Raw genomic sequence first — 18,593 nt, forward strand, 5'->3', positions numbered from 1 at the left:
GAAAATATATATATATATGCAGAACGAATTAATTAATGGAATTAATTTTTTCGGGTGTGTATTTTTTTTTTGTGACCTCAAGGAGCTGAGAAAACATAAACGGGTTTGGTTTTTTGCTTTCTCGATCACTCAGCATCAGAGGAGGAGCGGTTTAGTTTTATTTTTTAATAATAAAGGAATTATTGAAAATTAATTAATAAAAATAATTATTTTTTAAGAAACCAATTTTTTAAAAAAAACCCTTTTCTCCTCCCGTTTTTTTCATTTCTCAAATAAACTTTTAAAAAGGTGCATCTCTCCATGGAAGCGTGGAATACTCATTTTGTCGAAATGTCATTAATTAATTTATAATTTTCTGATTTGAAGCATTTTTATTATCTAGGGATGGCTCGAGAAAGAGGATTATTCTTTGTCCTTGACTGACATCTAGTGGACACTGGTGGCAATGCAGTGGCGCCGAATACGGCGGATACGGAGGTAATTATTTCCTCTGTATCCGCGGATCCTCCGTATCCGCTGGAAAATGTCATTATTTCCTCTGTATCCGCGGATCCTCTGTATCCACTGGAAAATGTCATTATTTCCTTCATATCCGCGGATCCTCCATATCCACTGGAAAATGAAATTATTTCCTCCATATCCACTGGAAAATGTAATTATTTCCTCTGTATCCGCGGATCTTCCGTATCTGCTGGAAAATGCAATTATTTCCTCCGTATCCACGGATCTTCCGTATCTGCTGGAAAATGTAATTATTTCCTCCGTATCCACGGATCTTCCGTATCTGCTGGAAAATGTAATTATTTCCTCCGTATCCACGGATCTTCCATATCTGCTGGAAAATGTAATTATATCCTCCGTATCTGCGGATCCTCCGTATCCGCTGGAATATGCAATTATTTCCTCCGTATCCACGTATCTTCCGTATCCGCTGGAAAATGTAATTATTTCCTCCGTATCCACGGATCCTCCGTATCCGCTGGAAAATGTAATTATTTCCTCCGTATCCGCGGATCTTCCATATCTGCTGGAAAATGTAATTATTTCCTTCGTATCCACGGATCCTCCGTATTCACTGGAAAATGTCATTATTTCCTCTGTATCCGCGGATCCTCCGTATCCGCTGGAAAATGTAATTATTTCCTCCGTATCCGCAGATCTTCCGTATCCGCTGGAAAATGTAATTATTTCCTCTGTATCCGCGGATTCTCCATAACCGCTGGAAAATATAATTATTTCCTCCGTATCCGCGGTTCCTCCATAACCGCTGGAAAATGTAATTATTTCCTCCGTATCCGCGGATCTTCCGTATCTACTGGAAAATGAAATTGTTTCCTCCGTATCTGCGGATCCTCCATATCCACCGGAAAATGTAATTATTTCCTCCGTATCCGCGGATCCTCCGTAGCCGCTGGAAAATGTAGTTATTTCCTCCATATCCGTGGATCCTCCATATCCACCGGAAAATGAAATTGTTTCCTCCGTATCTGCGGATCCTCCGTATCCGCTGGAAAATGTAATTATTTCCTCCGTATCCGCGGATCCTCCGTATCCACTGGAAAATGTATTTCCTTCGTATGCGTGGATCCTCCGTATCCGCTGGAAAATGTAATTTTTAAAAATAATTATCTCTCTATACACATATAATAAGAGTGCAAATATATATGTATGTCCACTCCCACAGACAAGCTCCCACTCCCACAAAGAACTACAACTCCCACAACTCGGGAGACACCAATGGGCTTCCCTCCAATGACATTGCGGGTTATAGCGAGCGTCGTAAACATGTCCTCCACAGACCCCACACTGCCCACCACCCAAGGCTTTCCTATGAGGACAATTTCCTCCTAGATTTTCCGTTTTTCCTCCACCACAGACACCCCAGTGTCATAACGAGTGCCGGGGACAATCTCATTCTAGATTTCACGTATTTCCTCCACCACAGAGACCCCAGTGTTATAGCAAGCACCATGAACATGTCCATTGTCCTCCTAAAAGTGAAGACATCGGTCTTGTGAGGTCATGATTATTGAACAGGATGCTGGATTTAGTCGTTAATGTGCATGACTCATGAGCCATGCATTCGATGCTCCGTATGTGCATCAAATTAGTATGCTAAAGAAATTCACATCGACCATGCGTGTGTGTTTCACAACATGTTCTGCTTATGTTGAGTAAAAAAAAAACCCAGCAAATGTTATAAATAATTCAGAACAATGCGAATTAAAATAATTTGACGCCTTTGGAATCACCCGATGGAGCGTTTGAAGTAACTGCGCAATTCTATATTGCCTGGGCGGCGCGAACACTGGGAACCAAGACAGAAGCCAATAACAATATAATATCTTCATTAAAGCAAATAAAGTTCCAAATGGAAATAAGCAGCAAAGTAAAAGTAGCAATTGACCTTCCAGAAAAGATCAATTTTAGTCGAAAGTCTTATGTCCAGTATTACAGTTCAAAATCCAAAAACCGAAGCACACTCAAACTCCGTCTGAGTTTTGAGTGGGGAAAGGACCAGGGAGCAAGTAAAGTACTTTAGAATAGATATCCAAATCCGGATTGCAGGTCAAGGCAAAACTAGATGTTCAGGAGCTGAAATGCAGTCCCAACATGGCAAGAAGGTAAACCAATACCAGGTCGCTTGGAAAACAGGAACAAGAGACGACAATGCTTCCCAGTCAGAAGTTAAGTTGACACCGCACAGAAGATTCTCAGCACAAGACTTTTAATGAAGTTCATAGCTCCCCCAAATCAGGTGCTTGACTCCCCAATACTTCCCAAGAGAACTGAAACGCCAAAACATCACACCAGGTGCCTCCCTCCCTAATTCTTCCCAAGAGAACTGGGTTGAGCCACAATCGCCTCGTTCTGTTAATCTGACACTTCTCCTTAAACTTTGCCTTTGAGAGCGGTCTGTTTTCAAAAAAGCCCTTCGATCAAACAGTAATTCCTACCGGAGATCCGGAGAGAGTCTCAAGGGCATCCTTAATTGGCTCTGGCACAGAAATGTCAACAGGAGACGTCTGGAAAGGAATTTGAATCTTGCTCACTTGGGGAAAAAAAACCCAAATCCTCTTCCGTTTGGTCAGCAATAGCTGCGGGGTCAGGGGCCAAAGGTGCCTGAGACATCACACAAGTTTTCTGAAGCCGTCACGGAAGAAGTCGACACTCGGTTTCCGCAACCGACGTCTCACAGTCCCCATTCTGATAACCAAGCAATAATGTGAAATGCCGATTATGCTTGAAATTTCTCTCCGAGTGATACGACGATCGTCCTGAATCAATCTGTCAACTTTTTGCTTGTGAAACTCGGTGGTTTCTGTCACAGGACATCCGCCCTTGGTTTTATTGTTCTTTTGATCTTGTTTAATGTAGTGTATATTTTCTTTTATTGTTGTTGTTTTATTGTTGTTTAATGTGCTATGATTTGTTGTTTTATTATATTCTGTTATATTGTATTGTTCTGGGCATGGCCCCATGTAAGCCGCCCCGAGTCCCCGTTGGGGAGATGGTGGCGGGGTATAAATAAAGTTTATTATTATTATTATTATTATTATTATTATTATTATCCAACTCTTTGTCACGCAAGTCAGATGTTCCCACCTCAACATCTTTAGACTTACTCGCCCAACGACACACAGGACTCACATCAACACAATCACCATAAACGGCTTGTTTATGAATCTCCAATGACTGCCCGTTGCTTAAGTCGCATTGACCGACCGTCTGTGCATGGTTTCGTACTTCGCATTTTAACAACACAACCGTTCAATGCTAAGGCTTCCCACCAAATGGAAATAACTGTAAGGAGAGTCTACTGAACAAGCCAGGATCTGCCGCAAACCAGGACTGCCATTGATTGAGAAGTTACCAAGGTGGAGGCATTATTATCATGCAACCCTCATATTTCGAGCACAAGTGTACCATTGTATGGCCATGTTCGTCTCACATTATGCGCCATGCTCAACGAATCAGGCCATCGAGCGGGAGGACAACCCAGAGGACTCGTCCGTTCCCAAAGAACTGGGGCTGAACTGAAGACATGAGAAATTCCTTCCGTGCACTGTCCTCCTCCGATGCTAATCCCTCACGTGATAATGTCATTTGATAATGCTTATCATTGCCACACGTATGGCGCAACCGTGGAATGTCGGGAGGAACGTGTCCCAACCGCCCGCGAAGATGGGCCCTTCGCCGATTAGACATACATAGGGATCATCGGTGATGGGAATGGCCATGACGGCGGCGGAGGCTGAGACTTGCGCATGGGACACGTATGCTATTCATGGAAAGCATGTGTCCGGCATTGTTGATCGGTGTCCATCATCCATAAAAGTATCTGTCTACAATTGCTCTATAGAGCCCCGTGAAGATATAACATACCAAACGATTACTCATTGTTAGAGCTATTGACATGAAAATTGCTACGATTGTAGAACAAGTATGTATGTATTTTCCAATTCCAGAGATCACTGCGAATCCCACCAGTGATGGATCCAGACCAAGCTTGTCAGACGTACCCAACATCACCATCATTATGTTATTCATTGTTAGAACTATTGACATGAAACTCGCTACGATTGTAGAACACATATGTATCTGTGTCTATGTATGTATTTTCCAAGATGGCTCCCAATTCAAGAGATCACTGCGACTCCCACCAGTGATGGATCCGGACTAAGCTTGTCACACAAACCCAACATCATCATCATTATGTTACTCATTGTTAGAACTATTGACATGAAATTCGCTACGATTGTAGAACACATATGTATCTGTGTCTATGTATGTATTTTCCAAGATGGCTCCCACTCCCAGAGTTCACTGCGAATCCCACCAGTGATGGATCCGGACTAAGCTTGTCACACAAACCCAACATCATCATCATTATGTTACTCATTGTTAGAACTATTGACATGAAACTCGCTACGGTTGTAGAACACATATGTATCTGTGCCTATGTATGTGTTTTCCAAGATGGCTCCCACTCCCAGAGATCACTGTATTTTCAAATTCCGGAGATCACTGCGAATCCCACCAGTGATGGATCCGGACCAAGCTTGTCACACAAACCCAACATCATCATCATTATGTTACTCATTGTTAGAGCTATTGACATGAAACTTGCTACAATTGTAGAACACATATGTATCTATGTGTATGTATGTATTTTCCAAGATGGCTCCCAATTCCAGAGATCACTGTGACTCCCACCAGTGATGGATCTGGACCAAAGTTGTCACACAAACCCAACACCATCAACATTATGTTTACACCTCTACAAAGGAGACTGAAAGTGGATAACATGATCAACAAAATACTGGTGGGGTTTGGGGAGGATGGACCCGAGATGATGGGAGTTGTAGTCCTACTTTCAGAGAGCACAGACTCCTACTGACAACATATTTGGACCAAACTTGGCACACAGACTCATCACAACCAACAGAAAGCACTGGTGGGGTTTGAGGAGGATGGAACTGAGATGATGGGAGTTGTAGTCCTACTTTCAGAGAGCACTGTGATTCCTACTGAGGATGGATTTGGACCAAACTTGGCGCACAGACCCATCACAACCAATAGAAAATACTGGTTGGTTTTGGGGAGGATGGATCTGAGATGATGGGAGTTGTAGTCCTACTTTCAGAGAGCCCTGTGACTCCTACTGAGGATGGATTTGGACCAAACTTGGCACACAGACCCATCACAACCAATAGAAAATACTGGTTGGTTTTGGGGAGGATGGGCCTGAGATAATGGGAGTTGTAGTCCTACCTTCAGAGAGCCCTGTGACTTCTACCCACAATGGATTTAGACCAAACTTGGCACACATTGAAGTAAGTTGAGGAGCAGAAGAAGAGAGTAGGTGGAGGAGACATTTGAAAACCAGCTAAAATATTTGGGACAGCTGAGGATTAACCAAGTCTGACCCTGCCAAATTCTCTGCGCAAGAGGATTAATGGAATCCCATCTGTCATTAGATATCACCTCGTAAGTACGAATTTAACTAATTTGATCCGATTCACGAGGACTAATGAAAAAACTGCACATCCCTACTATCTATTATCTATCTTGGATTCCGAGTGAAGAAATTCCGAAATATTTGGAGGAACAGACTTGGAATGATGTCATTGAGAAACTTCTGAAACACGTCCTTCCTGGAGAACCGTCTGGAGAACATGGCCAACCAGAAGAAATCATGACTGTTCATTCGATCACATGCTCCATGGTGTGCTGGATCGTGTCACTGCAGGTTTTTTGCAAAGACGTTAATTACCAGAGAGCAATTAGGATCGTGTATCTCATCTGCTTCCTGGTCAAACAGATAACAATAGGAAAAGGAATCCTACTGAGGCCTGGTACTTACACCTACCAGAGTTCCAATACGTTGGTTAATATTCTACACTATGATTTTGTTCCTGGTCGATAAATGACATTTCCTAATTGGTTCTATAACCACCATTCATAACCACTAACTACTCTGAGGGATGTTATTGTGGTCAATGGCCATTTTGACAGAGCTGTTTATACAACAAAGCTATAGTTTTCATTGCTCTTCTGTATCATTTCCCTTTTGTGGTCTGGATTTCTGGTCTGTCAGAACTTCTCCCCATGGAGATTGTCCGAGGTGGAACTTCTGTCCATGAAAATGTTCCAAGATGGAACTTCTGTCTGTGGAGATTGTCTGAGATGGAACTTCTGTCCATGAAGATTGTCCTAGGTAGAACTTCTGACCAGATTGTCCGAGATGGAACTTCTGTCCATGAAGATGGTTTGAGATGGAACTTCTGTCTACGAAGATTGTCTGAGATTGAACTTACATCCATAGAAATATTCCAAGATGGAACTTCTGTCCATGAAGATTGTCCGAGATGGAACTTCTGTCCATGAAAATGTTCCAAGATGGAACTTCTGTCTGTGGAGATTGTCCAAGATGGAACTTCTGTCCATGAAGATTGTCCTAGGTAGAACGTCTGACCAGATTGTCCGAGATGGAACTTCTGTCCATGAAGATTGTCCGAGATGGAACTTCTGTCCATGAAAATGTTCCAAGATGGAACTTCTGTCTGTGGAGATTGTCCGAGATGGAACTTCTGTCCATGAAGATTGTCCTAGGTAGAACTTCTGACCAGATTGTCCGAGATGGAACTTCTGTCCATGAAGATTGTCCGAGATGGAACTTCTGTCCATGAAAATGTTCCAAGATGGAACTTCTGTCTGTGGAGATTGTCCGAGATGGAACTTCTGTCCATGAAGATTGTCCTAGGTAGAACTTCTGACCAGATTGTCCGAGATGGAACTTCTGTCCATGAAGATTGTTCGAGATGGAACTTCTGTCTACGAAGATTGTCTGAGATGGAACTTACATCCATAGAAATATTCCAAGATGGAACCTATGTCCATGGAGATTGTCCAAGATGGAATTTCTGCCTATGGAGATGGAACTTCCATCTAAAGAGATTGTCCGAGATAGAACTTCTGTCCGTGAAGATTGTCTGAGATGGAACTTACATCCATAGAAATATTCCAATATGGAACTTATGTCCATGGAGATTGTCCAAGATGGAACATCTGTCCACGGAGATTGTCCGAGATGGAACTCCTGTCCATGGAGATTGTCCAAGATCATCTGGATTGGACAATCTCCATGGAGAAAAGTTCTTCACCTGGATTCCGCATCATGGATAATCTCCATGAACAGAAGAACATCCGTCTATGGAAGTTGACCACGAAACATACCCAACGGTTATCCGTGGTGCAGAATCCAGATGGGATATAATGCAATGGGTGGAAGAGTACGAACCTTGTGCTGTCCCGCTTTGTATGATCTATAACCAGCACATTTTTGGATATATCAAAACGAGCATCGTAGCTCTCTTATTTTGTTCTGGTTGGGCCTTAGTTCAGGTCCTGAGTTCCCTTCTGAAGGCTCGATTTGAAAGCTATTGACAAATTGGAAGAAGAACTCGCAGAACAAGGTCCAGGACTTGTGAAGAACATTCAAAGAAGCTGGGGGTGTTTTGTTCGGAGAAGAAACAATTAAGAGGAACTACAGTAGTTCCAAGGTGTTGCTACAGAGCAGATGGAGAGCATTTCTTCTCAACGGATACAGCTGAAAAGACGTTGAGGAAACATCTGGAGAACGTCTTAAGAGATGTCCACAAGGTGGCGGAGAAGAGGCAACGTGGAACCGGAAAAACTCGCATTCTTCTGTGAGTGGATGTGGGTGTCACAGAGTCACCTGAAAAGCATACGCCGAGATAGTTTCTGATCAGCTCCAATTACGGAGGATGGGTAATAATAACCATAATCCACTGAGAAATGCTTCCACGAAGAAGTGAGTCGTCCAGCGTTATCGCTACAATCAATCGTCCTCTACTTCGCTGATCAATACTGGATCAATATTGAAAGACGTCATGGCAGCATATTTCACATATCACTCATATACGTGCAATATTGTACCGTATGGCCCTCCATTCATACATCCGTAGTTTCTGTTATTCACTTGATGATATCACCATTGTTCGTGCCATTGAAAATAATATAGTTTGCTATTATTTACACGTATTAGCCCAGGGTTGCATTGCTCGACGTTACCGGAGTCGTGCAATATGCTACACTAGGATGGTAAACACTTGGGATTTTATTACGTATGCAAATATATTGCACAGAAATCCACCCAAAGCTTTGTCTTCTTGGACGTCGTGGAGATAATGCTTCCGTTGAGCGACAAGGACATCCAGATACGTTAAGGATGGCTCCAGGTCAGGACAAATATGGACCAATACGGGTGTTGTCAAATTTCCTGGCAGAGTTGTCCGCACTTCTGGTTATGCCTCGCCTGTGGGTAGGGAAGTGGCCGACACCTCCAATGGGTTGACTATCGGGAACATCTCAACACGTTCCTCTCGACATCCAGAAATAAATCCATCAACATCAGCTCACGCCTGTCGCCACAATAAGGAGAGCGAAATGTCTCCCAATATGTCCTCGCTGGTGGATCTACTCAACCTTTCCCTGGTGTCAACGGGGCTATTGCTCTCCTGCTTTTGTCAGTTCTTTTTCCCTCCTCTCATAACTTTTCCCCCCTTTTCTTTCTTCCCTCCACTATTCCCTTCTTTTCCCTTCTCTCCTTCTCTCCATCTTCTCCATTCCCTTCTTTTCCTCTTTCTTTCCTTTCTTCCTCTCGCCCTCCCTCCTCCATTCCCTTCTTTTCTTCCTTCTCTTCCTCCCTCCCTCCTTCCTTCTTCCATCCTTCCATTCCCTCCTCCAATCCCTTCTTGCCTTATTCATTACTTCCCTCTCTCCTCCATTGTTCCCTTCTTTTCCTCTTTCTTTCCTTCCTTCCCTCCCTCCCTCCTCCATTCCCTCCCCATTCCCTTCTTTTCCTTCCTTCCTTCCTTCCCTCCCTCCCTCCCTCCCTCCCTCCCTCCCTTTTTTCTCCTTTCTCTGAGTGGACTCCAGAATGTCTTCATGTCAACATGACACTCTTTTTGGCCATTTCCCTCTGCCCTTCCCTCCTTTTTCCTTCCTTCCTTCTCCATTCCCTTCTCTCCCTTCCTTCCCTCCTTCCACCTTCCTCCCTTTTCCAGCTCCACAATGTCTCCATAGCAACGTGATTCCCTCGGAACGTTCCGAATCTACAAATCTTTCCTAATCTACCAATCCTTCCGAATTGACAAATCTAGCCAAATCTATCTGTTTTGTTTCGTCCCGTTCCGATTAGTAATTCAGAGATTTGTATTGACGGAGAAAGCCGAGGACTTGAGCACAGCCTCCGAAAACAACTTGAGGAAAGACTGACGTCTAATGTTCAGACTAAAACCCCTGAACGGATCCCCTCCCATCCCATTGGGACTTCGCAAAGGCAAAAACAAGAGAGGGTGAGATCGTAACTCACTGAAAAAAGGAAAAGGTTTGAGTATTGTCTGCCAAAGACAACAACGACAACAGTGCCTTCGGGCTGCAGAACAACTCACTCTCGTGACTCACACCTTGAGTTATGTTCGGCTAATGTTCGGACTAAAACCCCGGAACGGATCCCCTCCCATCCCATTGGGACACCGCAAAGGCAAAAACAAGAGAGGGTGAGATCGTAACGCACTGAGAAAGGAAAAGGTTTGAGGATCGTCCGCCAACGACAACAACGACTACGGTGCCTTTGGGCGCTCCCGTGAGTCACACCCTTAGTAAATAAACACCGGGCTTTGGCTCACAAGGGAGCACCGTGTCGCTCTGTGGGTGCCTTGTTTATGTAAGCCTCATTTGCATAATAAAACCTCTCCACGAAACACCTGGAAGGGAACGAGGTGCCGGCTAATGACTACCTAGCTTGCTCACGGCTTCCCATGATTGACAATCTTGGCCGTCCCATCATCATCATCTAATGGCCGTGTTGCCCTTGTCAACTCACACCCAAAGCACTGAGTTGCTGATTCATTAGGGAAAAAGTGTATTTACACCAAGAGGGGTGTCTACATGGCAGTTTTAATGTGGTTTGGCACCACTTTTGCTGCCGTGCGAGGAAAGGTGCTTCTGCCCAAGAGTGCAGGAGCTTTCCCGAACTACAATTCCCAATATTTATTCCCATAAGCTGCTTCACTTGTGAGCAGAAATAGATAGATAGATAGATAGATAGATAGATAGATAGATAGACAGACAGACAGACAGAAGATAGATAGATAGATAGATAGATAGATAGATAGATAGATAGATAGATAGATAGGGTAGGTGGATGATTAGATAGATTGATAGATCAATAGATAGATCGATAGGGTGGGTGGATGATTACATAGATAGATAGATAGATAGATAGATAGATAGATAGATAGATAGGGTAGGTGGATGATTAGATAGATAGATCGATAGATCAATAGATAGATCGATAGGGTGGGTGGATGATTAGATAGATAGATAGATAGATAGATAGATAGATAGATAGATAGATAGATAGATAGATAGATAGATAGATAGATAGATAGATCAATAGGGTGGGTGGATGATTAGATAGATAGATAGATAGATAGATAGATAGATAGATAGATAGATAGATAGGGTAGGTGGACGGACGGATAGATAGAGATGATAGGGTGGATGAATGAATAGATAAGACAAATAGATGGATAGAAAGAGATAGATCAATGGATGGAGAGATGGTTAGATAGATGAGAGATAGATAGGGTGGGAGAACAGATAGATGATAGATACATGATCAATAGATGTTAAGGTGGGTAGGCAGATAGATAAGGATGGATGGATGGATGAGTAGAGATGATAGATATGGTGACTGATAGATAAGATGGATGGATGGATGGATGGATGGATAGATAAATGGATAGATAGATATATAGCTAGATTGATGGATAAGATGGGTAGATAGATGAAAGATCTAGTTGGAAAGTTGGATGGGTAGATAGATGAGATAGATTGGATGGATGGATGGAGGAATAGAGAAATCTGGATGGATAGATGAATAGATAAATAGATAGGATGGATGGAGAGTTAGATAGGATGGAGGAATGGATGGATGGATAGAGATAGATACATCGGATGGGTGGGTGGACAGATAGGTAGATGGATAGAGAGATAGATACAGATAGATATGGTGGATGGACAGATAGGTAGATAAGGATGGATAGATGAATTGATGGATTGGATAAGTAGGTACACGGATAGATAGATAGATAGATAGATAGATAGATAGATAGATAGATAGATGGGTGATGGGTAGATAGAGTGGGTGGATAGATGGACCCACTCTGAATGGATTGGATAGATAGGTAAATAGATGATAAATAAATAGATAGAGTGGGTGGATGGATAGATAAACATAGATAAGATTGGTAGATAGAGTGGTTGGTTGGATGGATAGATAGATAGATAGATAGATAGATAGATAGATAGATAGATAGATAGGAGAAATGGATGGATGGATAGATGGTAGGTAGATAAGACAGAAGGGTGGATTGATTGGATAGGTAAATAAATATAAGATAGATAGATTGGATGGACGGATGGATGGACGGGTAGATAGAGTGGGTGGATGGATGGATGGATGAATAGATGGATGGGTTGGATAGGTAGATAGGTAAATAGATGATAGATAAATAAATACAGTGGATGAATAGATAGATAGATAGATAGATAGATAGATAGATAGATAGATAGATAGATAGATAGAGATAAGATGGGGTAGATAGAATGATTGGATGGATAGAGATAGAGGGATAGATGGATAGATAAATAGATGGATGGATGGATAGATAGATAGATAGATAGATAGATAGATAGATAGATAGATAGATGGATGGATGGATGCATGGATGGATGGATGGATGGATGGATGGATGGATAGATAGATAGATAGATAGATAGATAGATAGATAGATAGATAGATAGATAGATAGATAGATAGAGGGATAGATAGATAGATAGATAGATAGATAGATAGATAGATAGATAGATAGATAGATAGATAGATAGAGGGAGAGATGGATAGATGAGGGATAGATGGATAGATAAAGGGAGAGATAGATAGATAGATAGATAAAGGGAGAGATGGATAGATGGATGGATGGATGGATGGATAGATGGATGGATAGTTGGATAGATAGAGGGATGAGACCCTGAAACAATCCCACAATTCTGGGCTTTCCTGATGCATCCAGGCTTCTGACCCTGCCTCACCTCCCGGCATGCCTGTGTCACTCATTCATTCCTTCCTTGCCGTTCCATGTGGATCTGCTTGTGGGCGTTGCCACGATGGGCGGAGGAGGAAGGCACGCCCTCATCAGACATTCATTCATGTCCATACATATATATCTGTGGCCCCAGCCCTTGGGAGTTATGGCAGCACCGGGTGTCGAGGCAGCAAGAGTAGTCAGTCACCTCCAGGAGTGACACGTCCCGCAGCCAACTAGTGAGTCAAGCTCATCCTTCGGTCGGTGGCGCAACCCTAGGCCATGTTCCTGACCGTCTTCAAGCTCGTCGCCGGTGCCGGCGTCTCCGTCGTGGTCGTCCCGGTCTTCTTCGTGGTTTCCTTCTTGTTCCAATATGCCAGGGCCCACCTCCCACCTGGGATCGACCAGCCGTTTAAGCTCCGCTTGTTCCACTCCATGTTCCTCACCGTGTTCCTCTGGGTACGTTGCTCACTGTTTCCAACTCGTAGCATCATTTGCGGACTCAACCATCAGGTTTTTATGGCGAGATCATGTTTCGAATGGGACTTTACGTGGTTGTCCTTAGACTCCCAAGGTTGGCTCAGGTGGTTCCATGTATCTGTGTATATACATTAGGGTTGTGCATAGCTTCAGAAGTCCGATTCATGATTCGGAGATTCGTACGATTCGTGGCTCGGATGGGCATGACGTCCTTCCATGTATGTGTGTAAAGATAATATTTTGAATCGGACTTTTAGTGGTTGTTGGCCAGGATGGTTATGATGTCCTATGTGTCTATGTCTGTATATATTAGGGTTGTACATAGATTCGGATGTCCGATTCATGATTCGGAGATTTGTACAATTCGTGGCTCGGATGGGCATTACGTCCTTCTATGTATGTGTGTGTAATTATAATATTTCGAATGGGACTACTACTGGTTGTTGACATATAGGTCATGATGTCCTATGTATCTGTGTATGTATATACTAGAGCTGTGCATAACTTCAGAAGCCCATTTCGTGATTCAGAGATTCATACGATTCGTGGCTTGGATGGGCATGACGTCCTTCCATGTATGTGTGTGTAATGATAATATTTCGAATGGGACTTCTAGTGGTTGTTGACACATAGGTCATGATGTCCTATGTGTCTATGTATGTATATATTAGAGCTGTGCATAGATTCTGAAGTCAGTTTCATGATTCGGAGATTTGTACTATTTGTGGTTGTTGGCTCAGATGGTAGTCATATCTTTGTATGTATGTGTGTATACATTAGGATTGTGCATAGCGTCGGAAGCTTGTTTTGTAATTCAGATATTTGTACGATTCATTAATACAAATCTCTGAATTGCTAATCACACGGGACCCCGTCCGAAGCATTACGGAATGAAACGGATGTCTCCGGAAACGTTGATTTGTTGTTTTGGAGCATTTTGAGATGCAGTTATTTTAAAATAATCATTTTAAAAATTCGTAAAAATCAGTAGATGAACAAAACTTTCTGAAACTTGGCAGGATCGATGCTCTGCTTGCGTTGTCCCATTATGCCGAAAATCAAGCGGATACTTCTTGCCATTATTTTTTTAAAAATGTAAATCTTTTTTTTTTTAATTCCAAAAAATCAGTGGATGGCCAAATCATTCCGAATTGCAAAATTTTGAAAAATTCCAAAAAATCAGCGGATGACCAAAACATTCCGAAACTTGGCAGGCTAAAAGTCGTAAAGGTTGCGTACAAGTGTGCCAAGTTTAATCTTGATAGCCTTAAAAATGATAGAAAAACGAGCTTCAAAATTTCCCCATCGCCTCTAGCAGAGTCAATCTTCATGAAACCGTTCCGAAGCTTCGGAGATTCGGAATTGTTTGTAATACGGAACGGGACCCCTTCGAATCTTTATGAAATGAAGCGGAAGCCATCCAAATCTCTCATATATATGTATATCAGTATATATATATGAGGGAGATTCGGATGGCTCCCACTTCATTTAGTAAAGATTCGAAGGGGTCCCGTTTCATATTACGAACAATTCCGAAGCTTCGGAATTGTTTCCTTCGAGCCCAGACTATCTAGAAAACCGCATCTCCTTGTACAACCTTGCCCGGGCTCTTCGATCACGGTTGGTGGGAACGAGAGAGGGATCCTTCTCCGTGATTGTCCCCGACTTTGGAATTATTTGATCCCAATATCCCCCTCCTCATCCCTTATAATTTCTCCCCTTCTTTTCGCTCCCAGGGAACGGTTTTGGAGAAGCTGCGGCTGTACAAGTTTCTGAGCCTCCTGCGAATCGTCACTGATGGGATCCCGCCATTCGGAAAGGATCCGGCGCTTCTCATCCAGAACCAAAACTTCGACGGCGTGACGGTACGGGTCTATCAGCCGAAAGCGGAGTCGTCGGCAAAAAGGAAAGGGTTCCTCTTCTTCCACGGAGGGGCCGGGACGTACGGAAGTGTCGGTAAGAATTACACTTACGTAATGCAATTTTTGTTCCTGGGTTCTCAATGTCATTCCCTAATTAGTTCTAATATAAACATGGGGAAAGTTTACCAATATATTTCCATATCCATCAGTAATGTCTAGCTATTGTTTGGAAGCACATTGATCCAATATATACCTGAGCTCCAATCATTCATTTTATCGGTTCTGGTTCCTTTTCCTTCTCTCCTTGAAGTCCAGTATCCTAACTTGCTTGGGTTCACTTTCAGACTGCTATGAGAGAATAATGCGGCATATTTCCCGAGAAGCGGACGCTGTGGTCGTGGCGGTGGAGTAAGTGGCGGTTTTTGATATTACGCTCAGATCCATTTCCCACGAGGATGCAGAGCATCTGACGGACAGCAGAACGGATGCATTTCGACACCTCTTTAACTGTGACGGCTACGGAATGATGGGAGTTGTAGTAAAGATATTTAGAAAGAAAGGAGGGGAGAAAGATAGAAGGAAGGGAGGGAGGAAAGAAGGGAGGAAGAAAGGAAGAAAGAGGGAAGGAGAAATAAAGAGGAGAAAGGAAGGGAGAAAGGAAGGGAAGGAAGAGTGAAAGAAAAGAAAGGAATGGAAGAAGGAAGTAAAGAAGGGAGAGAAAGAGAATAGAAGGAAGGAAAGGAAGAAGAAAGAAAATGAGAGGAAGAAAGGAAGGGAAGGAGGAGTGAGAGAGAAGAAGGAAGAAAAGGAGGGAAAGGGAAGGAAAGAAGGAAGGAAGGAAGGAAGGAAGGAAGGAAGGAAGGAAGGAAGGAAGGAAGGAAGGAAGGAAAGATACCATCAAATATCTTATTGTATGAGGATGATACTGTAATACTGTTACCCTCAAGCTACGGGTTGGGAAGGAAGGAATAGAAGAAGGAAGAAAAGAAGAGAAAGGAAGGAAGGAGAGAAGGAAGGAAGGAAGGAAGGAGAAAGAAATTATGGATGGAAGGAAGGAAAGATACATTATTGTATAACGACGACACTGTAACACTGTTGCCCTCAAGGTACGGGTTGGTTGGTTGGGAAGGAAGGAAGAGAAGAAGGAAGAGAAGAAGAGAAAGGAAGGGAGGGAGGGAGGAAGGAAGGAAGGAGAAAGAAATTACATGTGGAAGGTAGGAAAGATACCAGCAAATACCTTATTGTATGAGGATGACACTGTAACACTGTTACCCTCAAGCTACGGGTTGGGAAGGAAGGAATAGAAGAAGGAAGAGAAGAAGAGAAAGGAAGGAAGGAGAGAAGGAAGGAAGGAAGGAGAAAGAAATTATGGATGGAAGGAAGGAAAGATACATTATTGTATAACGACGACACTGTAACACTGTTGCCCTCAAGGTATGGATTGGTTGGTTGGGAAGGAAGGAAGAGAAGAAGGAAGAGAAGAAGAGAAGGGAAGGGAGGAAGGAAGGAAGGAAGGAAGGAGAAAGAAATTACATGTGGAAGGAAGGAAAGATAGCAGCAAATACGTTATTGTATGAAGATGACACTGTAACACTGTTATCCTCTAGGTACGGATTGGGACCGGAGAACCCCTACCCCAACCAGTACACCGAGTGCGAGAAGGCCGCCATCCATTTCCTGAAGCACGTGGACGACTATCACGTGGACTCCTCCCGGATCATTGTGTCCGGGGACAGCTGCGGAGCCAATTTCGCCACCCGGATTTGCCAGCTGCTGCTGTCCCGAAGCGACCTCCCCCGAATCCATTCCCAGGTCTTGATCTACCCGGGTCTCCAGGGCATGGACTTCTATTTGCCGTCCTATCAGCAGAACAGCAAGGTGCCCATCCTGTGGAGGGAGACCGTCATCTACTTCTGTTGCCTTTACCTCAACAAGACCACCTCGGTCATCAACGACGTCCTCGAAAGCCGCCACGTCCCGGAGAGCATTCGGCAGAAATATCGGAAGTGGGTCCACGCGGATTTGGTCCCCGAGGAATTCAAAGCGAGGGGCTACCGTCCCCAAGAACCCGGCTTGTATCAGTTCAAGCCCAACGTCTACGAGGAGATGAAAGACATCTTGGAGGAAAACTTCTCGCCGCTTTTTGCCCCGGACGAGACGATCTCCAAGCTCCCGCAGACATATATTTTGACCTGCGAGTTCGACGTCCTGCGGGATGATGGGTTGTTGTACAAGAGGCGGCTGGAAGACAACGGGGTTCCGGTGACATGGGTCCACGTGGAGAATGGTTTCCACGGCGTCGCCATCCTCTTCGGGTATGGGATTCTCTCCTTCCCGTCGGCAGGACGGATCGTGCGCGAGACGACGGATTACATCAAAGGCCTGTGAGGCAAACGGATACGGAAATGAAGCCAACACAAGAGCTGAGCCGAACTGATTTAGAGACCCGTTTTCCTGAGGAAATAATGTCATTTCCTTGTCCACTTTGGTACAAAGACCCATCTTCTACTACGTCTTGGTACCACTTTTCTTCAGAGGCGTAAACTTTGGAGAAAGCACCAAACTCAACATCAAATAGACATGTCCACCTCGATTTTGGAAACCGAAACATCTCACTGGAAACTGAGGAAAGTCATTGATGTCCAACGAAGTGAAATAATCTCTCAGGAATGACTTTGTTTCCTTGAAGAGATCCATCCACAAGTCCACTAATATGGTAGTCAACAACTATGGTTGCGTCTTCTGATCAGAAGTACAGAAATTGAAACTGTACAATATGAAGGATACATATGTTCCTGACTGCGGAGACCTGGAACTGCAGATGCCAGGGACCATATTTTAGTTCTCGTGGACCACTGGTGGTCCACGGACCACAGGTTTACGGGGATTTTACTGAATTGGGGCCAAGTTCGGTAGTGCGCATATGGGAAAGAAGACCAGAGACTTCCATGTTTGTTTATTTATTTATTTATGTATTTATTTATTTATTTTATGGCATTGAGGTCCTATTATGTAGCCGAAGATCACGGACGGCCTACAAGTACCGCATTTAGTCGAATCTAATGCTCTCCTTGTTTGGGCTCAATACCCGTATTTCCTTATGAATTAGACTGACTACGCTAATGAGAAGGATCCACGGGAATATCTAGTTGTTCGTGTGTGTTATTTATTGAACGTTGCCTATTTAAATAAATACATGAGAAGATGTTCACGCCGCGTCTCGTTTCATGAATCGCACGGGCAAGCATTTCCCAACATGCCACCAACGGTATCTTCACATGCGCCGTCTTTATCAGATGCCGTATCATGACATTCTTCCTACTCGCCCAAATACCTGAGATGTTGCACAACAAGGAAGTGCTGCCATTTCGGGGTCACACTTCACAACATGCCCAATACCTGAGATATTACACGGCAAGCATGCCCCACTCATTCCACATCAGCAATTTGTAGAACACGGATCCCGTGTTCTTTAGCTCTCTGGTGTCCTCTGGTGTTCATAGACTATTTAGATGCATATCTCCACATACAGAGATTCGTAGAACACGGATCCCGATGGAGATGGAGACAA

The 18,593-nt window shown here is 43.5% G+C and overlaps 1 protein-coding gene across 1 annotated transcript; it reads left to right on the plus strand.

Moving 5' to 3' along the window:
• Window positions 1-378: 378 nt before the first annotated feature.
• LOC100553028 (arylacetamide deacetylase-like 4) lies at window positions 379-18,233 on the plus strand. Its single transcript, XM_062966042.1, has 4 exons — window positions 379-477; window positions 14,897-15,116; window positions 15,367-15,430; window positions 16,630-18,233. Exons 3-4 carry the CDS (start codon window positions 15,384-15,386, stop codon window positions 17,408-17,410), a joined length of 828 nt encoding a protein of 275 aa, XP_062822112.1. The 5' UTR covers window positions 379-477; window positions 14,897-15,116; window positions 15,367-15,383; the 3' UTR covers window positions 17,411-18,233.
• The last annotated feature ends 360 nt before the right edge of the window (window positions 18,234-18,593 follow it).

The sequence above is a fragment of the Anolis carolinensis genome, unplaced genomic scaffold (genome assembly GCF_035594765.1).
Source record: "Anolis carolinensis isolate JA03-04 unplaced genomic scaffold, rAnoCar3.1.pri scaffold_15, whole genome shotgun sequence".
NCBI lineage: Eukaryota > Metazoa > Chordata > Lepidosauria > Squamata > Dactyloidae > Anolis > Anolis carolinensis.

Coding starts and splice junctions, on each gene's coding strand:
- LOC100553028 (XM_062966042.1), top strand. CDS start 15,384: ATGCGGCATATTTCCCGAGAAGCGGACGCTGTGGTCGTGGCGGTGGA. Junction 15,431..16,629: donor GCTGTGGTCGTGGCGGTGGA/GTAAGTGGCGGT, acceptor GTTATCCTCTAG/GTACGGATTGGGACCGGAGA.